Below are 12442 nucleotides of genomic sequence, written 5' to 3'. Positions count from 1 at the left end.
TTGTTAGCATTGTTCATTGACTCCCAATCATTGTGGACAGCCTCTAACCAAAACTTGACACCTATCCTTAACCATGACCAATTCATGCCAGAACCTGACTCTAACCAGGACCCTCAGAAAATGACCAGGCTTCAGCTCACCATGGGGTCTACTGGTCCTGACAAGGTCGGTGTTTATAACTGAGGAGGTAACAGGATGAAAAATGAAACACCCACTTTGCTGCTGCTTCTTTTATCTGTGCGATGATATAATAAGGATGAGGACGGGGGCAGGGGGGCATCTGGCCGCAAGAGAGATGCAGTGATTAGTTCGCTGGTGACAGCTGTGCTAATCACCTGGCCTGGTGCCCCTCCCCCGAGGCCCCTCCACGGTGGTGGTCTGAGCAGAACGATGGTCCTGATGATGATGATGATGATGATGTTAGTTTAACGGCTCAGGGATGAACAAAGTCACTACATTCATCATGTCCCTATAATGATGAAGGGGTAAGTTAAAGGGATCAGGTGAGGGGAGGTTCATCCACCTGTTGGTGCGGTGCTAGATGCACGGCTTAAACAAACAGCCAAAACAATCCTAAATGAGACAGTTGTGAATCTTATGAGACAGCAATAGACTTGTAAAAACCTTCCATCCACCCATCCATGGTATGGGAGGGGGGTGGAGCCAAGCCCAGCTGCCATTGGGCGACAGGCGGGCACAACCTGGACCGGTCACTTATAAAGACCATCCATCCGTAAACCATAATCCTCACCATCAAAGCCCAGATGTAGTTTGCTTTTGTAGCATGTTCATAAAGGCAAAGTTAACTGCACTTGTTGTTTTGTCTATTTCTACTCATTAACCTTGACTGGATGGTGAGTTTAGTAGGTTAGTAGCACACAAACAACATGCAACTGTCATTTTGGGTTTGATTCCCGCTGTGACCTCAAGTGAGAGGCCTCCACCTCAGATGACATCTGTGGGATCGTCTCCACTCTGGTGGGATTCAAACAATCACACGATAAACCAGTAATACTAATAAACACTTGATGCTTTAAGAGGCTACACATCGCGCCTACAAAACATTTGTTAAGCTCTCACTCTGCTCTGCCAAACGACTGCACGCTACATTTCATTAGGATGATCCATCTCGCTTGTAACAGATGAGTCCTGATTAAATCCAGACTCTGTCGTTGCCAAGCCGTTCACATATCTTCACTGAAACCTGCAAAAAGTGTCACAAGGGTGAAAAATTGGACACGACAAGATCGGTCCCCGCGACTTTGCTACAGATCAGATGGCCATGACAAAAGCGTTTTTATTCAACCATCTCTTAAACAAAAGTGACAGGCTTAAATAAATGAATTAGATGAGAACAAAAGATTTAAGCACCGTTTCCCCCCCCCCCACAACCTGCGTGCAGCCGGGGAATATCAGCCTGGGAATCTGCCTGCAGGGCGAGATGAATCTTATCAGATGCTCATCTATTCCAGGCTCTGCCTCGGAGCCGGCATCGGTAATTACAATTTATCAGGACTGGAGAGTCAAGGAGCCGATGAAGATCACAGCAGGACGGAGCGTCTCTCGTAAAACATATTCCACCGAGGCTGAACTAGGAAGGTGTGCAACAAGGAGAAGAGAGTATGCACCATTTTATTTTCACATTGTTTCACAATTTATTTGCATTTTTGTCCAGCTCTCCATGTACACATAATAGTAACACAAATAGCATGGCACTGTAAACAATGGATGATTTCATACTTTCAGATATTTTCCGGGACATAACCCAGAGGACTTCTCTCCATCAGGTCAGAGGCTGTTCATACTTTCATAATGTGAATGTGACCAAATAACTTTTTTTTTAATTAGTTGGCAAAGTAATGTAAAACTGTAAAACATCTCACATTTAGGTTGTACATTGACCTCATATTCACCGCGTGGGCCCTTCATCGGCCCAATGTCAGAAACACCAGCCTAAAAGAAACCACTCTAAAATGTTTGGCAACTGGTAAAACAGAATCTTTGCAAGGCCACTTGGAGCACTCTCTGCCAAAAGGAATCAAGCATGCCTACATACAATCAGCTGTTGACATACAGTTGTTACAGCATGTAACAGCCATATTTGCACAACCATTAAGATTATAGATTATGTCTGGTAAAATACATTCAGAGGGAGGTCGGATGACACGAGACCAAATCTCAAGTTTGTGGAGGCAAAAGGAGAAACAGCGAAAAATCTCTTGTCGGAGTGGAAAGCACCAAGTGTCAGGAATTTAATTCTCCACTGGGTTTCATGAGGGACGCTCAGGAGGATCCGCGGCTGAATGGTTAAATGGGGAAAGAACCTCCGACCCACCGAGAGGATTTTGGATGATGTTTTGGTGCTAAACAAATCCTGGACGCCTTACTACATGGAAATCTGAATAAAACAAAAGTTATAATTTAAATAAACCCTTGGCCTGAATAAAAGAACACAAATTCATGCACGAGCCCGAGAAATAGTTCACAATTGAACTGTGCTGACAAATATTTGGTGTTTGCTGTCTTTAATGTTCGAGCCCTATCTTCATGGTGCAAAACAAATATTAAAAACTGTCAAAAAACGAGCCTGCATCCTTGCGCTCTACCAGCCTAATTTGTTTTATTTGTACAATTGGTTGAATAAATGTCGTAAAAAAAGAAAATGATTAAAGTAAGACGTCCTTGTAAAAGGCATGGAGTATTATTCAATCAGATGAAAACTGTGATCCAGTGGATAATTGGTCCTGTCTGCTCTCGTGTGTATTTTTGGTGAATCGGTGCTGTTTTGTTTTGCCTTTAATGAGAGTGAAGTGTCTATGAGGTATGATCATCATCATGCTGGTATTTGATAACTTGCATTCAAAGAATCCGTCAGCGTTGCCGCCGGGCGATCCTGCGCCGCGATTCTCACCAGGGCGGCCATTTTCTTTTCCCCGGCAGTCGTTCACACAGTTTCTGACATCGTTCCTTAATTAGAGTCGTCGGTGGACGAGTGTCTTCATGAGCATCAGGGAGGAGAATTTACTGCATCGTTGAATCGTTTAACTCAAGGCAAGCCTGCTTTTGGTTTCCACATATACACAACATATGGCATCATCAACGAAACACAATCTGACAGCAACAACTTGCATTACAATTAAAACACTAGAAAAAAGTCGTCTGAAAGGAAAAGAAAAAAAGGGAATCAGCACTAACATAGTGCATAAAGTGTCTTGTTCATTCTCAGAGATTGAAAAAAAGGCTGTTTGTTTACCCAAAAGGCTTGTGACATTTTCTCTTTACAAAGATCCAGCACTAATGAGACAAATTCAAATGTCAATGCTCCGCTGTCCTTTTTAATGTCATGAGTGACGGCTGCCTCGAGATGTTCCGTCCCCCTCACGACGCACACACACACACACATGAGACAAATAACCAGGAGGCCCCTCGTACCTCCGGGGGGGGCGACACCTGCGGATCCACTTTGTCTTTTGCTTTTCAGGAGTTCTTGTGTTTTTGTGGGTTGCAAACTGTGCTTCAACGATGTGTTCATGTTGCAAGCAATTAAGAAAAAAGAAACTACAGGTCCCTTTAGTTCCTATGTCCGGACACTTCTCTGGGACCTCGATCAGCTTTGGCTCCTCCTCTTCCTGGAGGAAAGATGGCCGCCGCAGAACCTCCGGGCTGAGTCGCCTCTCAGCAGCAGATCACATGAGAGCTTTGTCCATTTGCTCTGCTTTTGCAATGCAGTTGTTAAAAACGTCTCCCAGCTCAAACAGGTCAGATCGCAGTGAGGAGTCCGTCAGAGGCCGGGCGTGTCGTTGAGAGGTATAGCAGCAGCCGGGTTACATATCCATGTCACCGTCATAGGCCAGGGTCAAGGGCTTCTGCGGTGGAGGACACGTCTTGGTGGTTTTGGATGGCTTACTGGGGAAAGAAGAAAACAAAAAAACACAGATTATATTGTGTGGAATATGCACAGGGGTGACAATGTCCTCATTAGACACGAGAGGTCACTAAGTGGTTTTCAATACATGCATTATATGTTTTTGTTTGCAGATATTGAGCTAAAATATGCTGGATACAGGTCATTGGCCATATTGAGCTTTTGACAAAATTTGGAAACCAGAGCCAGCATCGATCCTGGTGTGTCGCTGTGGTTTCGTGGTCCTGGTGATACACACGCTTGACCACTTGTGTCAATGTAAGCTGTCAGACATGATGTTTCATCCGGTTAATACAGCATCAAATAACTAACTAAAACCAAACATAGGACCTGAACAATCAGCATGATACCTGAAGCGTGTGATTTGACGTTTTAGTTGCCCCTGTCCCATATGCTAACATGGAGGAAGTGGAGTTTTTGAGCTATAGTGTGGCCAGACATTTTATGTGGGTTGGTTCCTTTAATTTTTCACCAGTCTATGACTCATACATGACGGATTTTCTCTCTAATGATTATGAATTCTCTATGTTTATTCTGGTCCTCAGTGTTCAGCTGGCTCTAATCTACAGTTAGAGATCTCAAATGTAGCTTTTGTTCTTTCAAATTGTGCTTAGGGAAGAAGTACAGAGCAACATAACACATACATACCAGACCAGGAATGTTAAGGTAACGATGAAGAGTATCACGATGAATCCAAGGGCGGTCACGGCGTAAACCCACAGCTTCACTCTTCCATCTGTGCAAAATCAAACAGCAGATTTAATACAAGTTTGTGAATATTCCTAATCACAAACCTTTCACCTGCACAGCTGGGGAAACCTGTGGAGAGCCTGACAAGCCGGAGCAGGTTGTGGCTCAAATCAAAAGGAAACATAACGACCATATGCAGTGAAATTAAATGGAGGAGGTCTCTGGCTGTTACTTTTCTTGAGAACTGCTCATCCCCTCAAAGAAATAAAACCTTCCCCGTCAACACTGCAGCTCCTTTGGATCCTCAGCGACTCAGGCACCAGGTTTGAAAAGGTTCAGATGAGCAGTTGATGAGAACAATTTAACAGAGAGACAGAGATTACTCCATATACTTGTGGGCCCCATAAAGATAATTCCAGCAGTGAAAACCCTGAACAAAGGCCACCCCCGGCCTTGTGATGCTAGAAGCTGCAATGGGGGGTTCAGAGGCAGCAGGAGGCCACACTGGTTGAGACCTGGAGACGATTTCCATTTCAGTACCTGGGCCGACGGGTCGCAGGGTCCACTCGTTGAAGAGGTCGCGAGCCTGAGACGGCCCCGGTTTTAACCTTCCCGAGTTGGTCTTCACGTCAGCTTTCTTGTGGTTGTCCACCCCCGGCGTCCTGGTGCAGTAGTCCAAGAAGCCGTGCGTGGTCATCACTTCGGTGTAGCCCCGCTCACATCCGCACACTCCGCTCTGCGAGGAGAAAACCATCATTCATAGCCGACACAGGACAAGTGTAATTGTTGCTTTTCCTGCTGCCGGAAAACACTGCTGACAGAACAGTCTGTGTGGTCACGTCCTGGGAGTAGTCTAGAATCCTCCGAGCGCTGGTAATCAACTTGCCAGATTAAGAGATTGATGGGGGGGTTTCACATTTGATTAATTTAAGGTGTTTAATCTCTATAAAAAACTTCTGAAATTCAATTACATAAAATCACTTTTAAGTGCAGTACCATGAAGGGTACTCTAAGGGGCAGTAAAACGTCAAGTTTAGATTATTTCACTTTTTTCATTGCCCCCACCCCCCCACCTCCCCAAAACGCTCCAGGTGTAGCCACCGACTGACACAGAGCCCACGCTCATTGCTATTAATGTGATTTCCCTTTAATGGGCTGTTCTTGACAATTAAAAATGTCATCTGTCAAAATCCATATCGCTCCCTGTTTACAACGTGGCAGCAGCAGCAGGGAAAAGCAAGAAACTGCAGAGATCAAAGCGGCCGGATCAAAGGACGGCGATCTCACCGGCGTGCAGTGCGAGAAGGGCTTGGCGCACGGAGGATGGCAGTGTCTGACCGTGGTGGGCCTCTTCTGCGGGAAACAGCCGCCTGGAGGGGAAAAAAACAACAGGTTTCTTTTAGTTACTTTGCCTTCGCCCATTGATCAGTAAATTAATGTACTGCCACACCTGATTAATGGCCCCGGCTGCCTATCAGGGTCCCTGATCAATCTGTGAACATTTTAATTCAAACATGGAAAATTGCATGTCAAAATATCCAAGAGTAATGCCTCGGGCTCCTGCCTTCGTCTGCAGGAGGGAGGTGATTCCTCCTGGTCTCATATTTGTCAGAAACGCTTCCTTACGGCGATAAGATCACGTTCAGCCGCTATTTACAACACATCACGCTCCCCTAGAACCTTTGTTCGCTTTCTCCACGCCTGCTTCACTTCCCACAAATACAAATGCATGATTATATTTATATGGATTGAATGCCTCCCGGCTCAGAGTCTGCCTTATTGATTGCCTATGTTAAGAGGGAGAGGAGGAATCAATAGAGGCTGCGCTAAAAATGGACAGCTCAAATAAGGTGTTAAATTCGACTGGAGCACTCAAATTATTCTTGGTATATTAGCCTGTGTGCTTATTTGTGTAGGTGTGTAAGAGATAGAAACACACATGATGTGTAATCAGGTTTATTTCAAGGGGGTAGAGTGAGTGAGTGATTGTTTCCACTGCAGGGCATTATTCATAGAGTTTGATATTATTGTAAACTGAAATATCTGTTTTTGTATCCTCTGCACTTTTCAATTATCTCAACATTTATTCTCAAACCAGCTGCCTCGAGCATATCCGCAAAAAAAAAAAAAAAAACGTGCTAGCTGGGTAACAGCTTTCTTTCACTTTGATGAATGGAGGAAGATTCACTTTCTGTTATCGGAATCACTTTCAAATCCCCCCTTTCTTTTTTTCCTGAGCAATCAAGTTATCAGACACTGTAGCACACATCCAAGTGATCCGGGCCGGATTGAGAAATGAGACGCCGTGGAGGCTTTTCTGCTGTTCACACAGATTCAGTTCAGTGCGGGGGAACAAAGGCAGAACTGGGACACTTTCAGTAGCAGTCTGCACCAAGCCAGATATACATAGATATTCATATTTATATAAGCATGTCTGTGTGTGTGTGTGTGTGTGTGTGTGTGGCGGCTCACCTGTGACATTGACGGCGTCTGAGCGCTGACACCACACGACCCGCTCGTTGTTGCTCCATCCCCCCGTCCTCCACTGGTAACTGTGGCACTTCCCCTCTGCAGCGGTGGCACAAAAGAGGCAGAGGTGAGGCTCTTCAGCAGTTCACCCCCGTGAGCATTAACCACCTGCTTCCTCTGCTGCCCCCCCCTACTTCATCTCGTAGTAAGTCTCATTGTGTTTGTGGTGTAAGGGAAAAGGGCACCTTTCCACTGAGGCCATGTGCGATGTGACAAAGGGATCTCTGGAGGAAATGAGGTGGTAAATAAATTGGATACCTCTCATATATCCTCTTTTGAAAGGAGGGCTCTTATTTTCCTTGGGGGGGATGAAACACCTCAGGAAAGGACGTGTGAAATGTGGACCTTAGCTCAAAATTACACATGTAAGCTCCACGGGTGTCTGACAGAGACCATTTTTCTCGCAAGTTGTAGAAGCACCTATCTAATAAGGGAAAAGAGAGTTGGCAGGGGTTGTTCAGTGGAGGTATTCAGGTATGTCATGAAGTACGAGATTATATATCTGAAGAATAGAGAGGTTGAGAAACTCTGGGGCATAGATTTGTATACAATAAATATATTGTTCCTTTTGTAAAACACATAGGCTGTACCTAAAATCACCCACTCATTCAGAAACAGCCCTACTCCACTATACAGGGATTTCTACGTATAGAGGAGCTCATTGCAGTATTCATATTATTGTTATTCGTAGATGTTAATTGAAGTATAGGGTGTAGGGAGCATGATGAGCTGGTGCTGCCTCTGAACGTTGGACAACTTGAAGATCTGTAGGAGTCGAGAGATGCTGCAGCACCAGGACCCAAACATCCAAGAGAATCAACCTCAGAATGACTTCAAACAAAAGAAAATCCAGCTCGAGTGGAGTGGCCCCGGTCAGAGCGCAGACCTTAAACCGATAGAGACGCTGCGGAGTGACCTCAAGAGAGCTGCTCACCCAAGACCTCCTGAGATTATGTCTGAGCTGAAGTGCTTCTGCAGCGAGTTCAACACTCCTCTTCAACGTGGTGTACGTCTCATCTGCAGAAACCGCCACCGGAGGTTTGCCTCCTCATCGAATCAAAGGATTCACTCGACCAATCAGAGAAGGTTCGATGGCTGAGTTCGATAGAAAAACGAAGTACCATAATGGTGTGTGTGCAATTTGCTGGAGCACATTGTATTTGTCTCTACCTGCGACTTAGATGACAATCAGATCGCATCTCATGATACTTGATTGATAAACCTTTCATCTTGTTTCTCATTTTCCCGAGCGCCCTCTCTGCTGAAGTTACAAAACCATGTCTCACTGCGGAGCCGGCCATTTCAAAGGCACTGGTAATATCAGCTTTTAGCTCCCTACAGGCAGGTGAACACTCAGAGAAACCCAAAAGAAGCCTTTTGTCCATGATGTCTATTACATTGCCTCGATGCCGATCGAGTGTATCTTCGAGGACAGCAGGATTAAAAAGAGCAGTTTTTCACGGCCCGGGCGAGCAGATCTAAAGGTTTAGCAGCAGGGCTCTTGCAACTTCAATGAAACCGTCAGAGACTTTTTTGTTCTTAAAGACCCATCATTCAGAATCCCTGCACACGCAGCGTGACTGAAGCACGTGGAGAAGCGAAGCTCCTCGAGGGCCTTGACCTCCCAGACACTTGATATTCACTCACTGCTGAGCTGGTCCTCGTTTGTTTGGTCCACATACGCAGAGAGTAAAGATCAGATTTACACACCTACTGTAGTTCTTGCTGACCTCCGGTGGTTTGGCTCCTCACCCGGCCGCAGTGCTCATTAAACCTGCATGATTTTCTTTTTTTTTTCTCATTCTATCTTTTTGTTTTTTGTCAGCTTAGAGGCTGTTGTAACACACCGATAACACAACACTACGATATCAGCACTTATAGCAAACGAGCTGTTGATTAACACATGCGACAGCAACGGAGCGACATTAGCATTCGGTCGGTGTCATGTTATTTGGCCACATGATGAATGCGAGTCCATTAGTAACTCTGCTTTTTAACTCCGTCTTTGGACTCCGCTGCTTCCTGAGGGAAACACTCGGCTCTTCAGCTGCTAAATGCTCCACCATGTTCAGCAGATAGAGGCTAACTTTGGTTTTTTGTTGCTGTTTAGATTATTTTTCCCCTCCGGCTTCAAACAAAACTTTGAAAGCAGCAACAGACAAAAAGAAGAGTTAAGTTACAAAACAATGAGCTGAAATATAATTTGAAGTTCTAATAGAGCATTTGGTGATAATTAATCTCAACAAACAGATTGTGCACGTGATCTATTCACGAGGGACAGAGGTTTGGGGATTGAAGCCTTCTGGTTTCTGTTCTCTAGTTTGACCAATCAGGTTTGAGCTGGGGGTTGCCCCCAGGTAAAAGGTCTGTGTGGGGACTAAAAGAAATGCATTGACTATCTGATAGCTGCTAATAGAGATGAGCCGAAATGTCTAAAAAGTATAATTGTTTTAGTTTTGTGTGGACATTTTTTGACTAGTGTGATAAAAGAAACTAGTAAACGGTGTAAAATGATTGAGTCTAGGCCGGGATATCTGCTGTCTACACAGGAAGCTCCAAAACATTGGTTATCGCCCCCAGTGGCTCCTTTATGTTCAGACAATGGCTGATGAGCTGTGAGATTGGGTGATGATTAACATCATGAGCAATCATTTCTATACAGAAGTCCTCATGTGATGCATCATTAATATAACAACATTACTGATCTGTGTCTTCTTTAAATAGGTTGAGGCCTGACGTGGTTTCCTCATTACCTTTGCAGGGCTGCGTCTCGAAGACCTGATGGGGGCAGCTGCCCTGATTCTCCCGGACCTGGATGATCACAGCTCGGGAGCGGGCCTGGCGACCTGTGGTCTCGAAGCTCCGCCCCTCCAGGCAGGTCAGCTGGCAGGAGCTCCACGAGGACCACTCCGTCAAATGGCAGTCTCCTTTAAAAAGAGAGAGGGGGGGGGGGGGGGGGGGGTCAATAACACCAAGACTTTTCTATTTTAGACAACACGAATGGAGGTTTACATTCAGCTTGCCGACGCTGTTCCGGGGATCATTTTATTGCCCCCCCCCGCCGGCTCCTGGAACATTTAAAAGAGATCGAAAACAACCCCAGCACACGTCTGCGGCTGATAATGTGCCGAATGCAAAAACAAATTACTCAGACAGCCCAGTGGGCATTCAGAAGTAATAGGCCAACCAGAGCTATAAATTATACAATACAAGTTGGGATGCAGAGCCCAACTGTAAAAAAAATCAACACACAATACTGAAATGTGTCTCAGGGGAGGAAGGGAAATTCATTTGGTGTGGGGAATGTTTATAGAGGATGAATGCTGCCTCAATCTGCTCAGTCGGTCTACAAACAACACGTAAACACTTGCTCCCATGAAGGTCAGACATTAATATCCATTATATATAATCTCTGACAGGGTCATCTTGTAGTGATAATATCACCTGCTGCCACGGCTCCTCAGCCAGAACAAGCCTCTGATTCTCTGCCCTGAACGTCAATTAGCAGCCGTCTGCGGCCACACGCATCTCATTAGGTCTCATCTTCACACGGATCCACTTTGCCCGCTTCCCTCACGCTGTGGAGACACGCTGTGGCGAAAGCTGCAGTGTACCGCACGCACACACACACACACACACACACACACACAACAGCACATGGGTGTGGACAACCCCTCCCCTAGGCCCCCCCTGCTACACCACCAACAGACGCGGGAGCGCACAACACAACACAAACACACACACTGGTACACATCTGCTCTGGCCATCAAACAGTCCTGATCCGGAGCCAAGGCTCGCAGCAAAGTGAGTGATGAACCAAGGCGAGGATCAGAGAGGAGAGCGCTGCAGGACGGTGTGTCTGCAGAGGAGGAGATCTGAGGAGCCCTCTTTGTTACCACGTAGGAAATCCCACATGTGTATTCTACAACCACAACAAGGCCTCATTATGGATTTATTTCAAGGTGGAGAGTGTGACAGTGACAAGTGAAGCAGGTCACAGCTGTCAGCTGGTCAGCCGCTGCCGCACTCGCAGCAAACTCTATATTCACACTGTGGCCTAAAAACAGGGACGAAAGGACAAACACTGGTTGGCATCACTGGGATGTCAGTCGTCTTTGATCTGCTGGGATTGTGTTGCTATGGTGACTGTATGATGATTAACCATTTCACTGTGCACAGATACAATGTAAAAAAAACACACAATATGCTGATTAATCCCGAACCAAAGAGATTGATTAATGTTTGAGCTTTCTTGATTCCAAAATTTCCCTAAGATTTAAAATGTGCAAAAACGAGGAAGAGCTCTGAATTTGGCACCGAGCTCTTCGTTGTCTACTTCCTCATAAGGAGGAAAACACGAGAAACTAGTTAAGTGTAAAATCTTTTTCATAGTAGCTCTGACTTTTCACGATCCAGCCGTCTCCTTTGCTGAGATGCAGCCCAGCGCACACAGCCACTGCCAGGTTGAACCAATCTTTTTTTTACCTCTATTTTTTCTTTTCAGCCGAATTACAGCTACAGGCACAGGCTCTGCCAACACTGGTGCTCTTTGATCATTATCCCATCTCAGAAAACAGACTGCGTGGGGTTTGATGTGCTCTACAAACTGGCACCACTGGATGCAGAGACACTGTTCCAAAATTGCAAGAAAAACAAGTTGATCTGAACCGGCTCCTGACGCATTTCATTTCTCCAGCCACGAGTGCAGCTGTACAGTACATCAAGATGTGTATCGTGTATATTTAGGAGCAGGAAGCTGCTTCAACTTGCACCCCAGTTTTATCTGTAATATAGGTCCTATCACATATTTATTCGATATCATGTTTCAGAATACTTCACTGCTTTTTCACATTCAGATCCCACTTTTCATGCATTTGTTGCAAAATCACATCTTGTAACACATATTTTAATCTGCAGAGGACAGAATGTGTTTGTGTGTTTGGTTTTTAAATAAATAAACCACTTCAAAATACACACAAGAATTCATATCTGGCTGCCACTGGTGGAGGAAGAACAAGGGAAACATTTTACTTACGGAACAAATAACTAGACCAAAAATGTAAGTTGAGTAAAATAACCGCAATATCATTTCTACTTAAGTTAAAGTTACTAAGTACTTGCTTTAAATTTAAAAGTACTTGCCCAGTGAAGCCTATTCCCTCATTCGACGTCTATCTTAACTGTGTCTACTGAATATTTAGGTTAATGCAAGAATATTACAGACTCATATTAATAATAGTATGGAGCTCCCCTCATCAGAATTTTCAAAATAATGTTTTTGTGTGATGTAATGCATTG

General features: G+C 45.0%; 1 protein-coding gene across 1 annotated transcript in view; it reads right to left on the bottom strand.

The window, feature by feature from the left end:
* Positions 1-1714: 1714 nt before the first annotated feature.
* The window catches only part of thsd7ba (thrombospondin, type I, domain containing 7Ba), a 132266-nt gene continuing 121538 nt past the window's right edge, over positions 1715-12442 (bottom strand). Inside the window, exons 23-28 of the mRNA XM_053439976.1 lie at positions 9898-10071; positions 7088-7183; positions 5903-5985; positions 5156-5351; positions 4574-4661; positions 1715-3906 (exon numbers count right to left, since the gene is read on the bottom strand). Coding sequence (XP_053295951.1) covers positions 3825-3906; positions 4574-4661; positions 5156-5351; positions 5903-5985; positions 7088-7183; positions 9898-10071 — 719 coding nt within the window. The 3' untranslated portion in view covers positions 1715-3824. The remainder of the gene's footprint in view (positions 3907-4573; positions 4662-5155; positions 5352-5902; positions 5986-7087; positions 7184-9897; positions 10072-12442) is intronic.

This window comes from Pleuronectes platessa, chromosome 14 (assembly GCF_947347685.1).
Source record: "Pleuronectes platessa chromosome 14, fPlePla1.1, whole genome shotgun sequence".
Classification (NCBI taxonomy): domain Eukaryota; kingdom Metazoa; phylum Chordata; class Actinopteri; order Pleuronectiformes; family Pleuronectidae; genus Pleuronectes; species Pleuronectes platessa.
The sequence above is the reverse complement of the archived record's forward strand: the minus strand, read 5'-3'. Positions and strand labels throughout refer to the sequence as shown.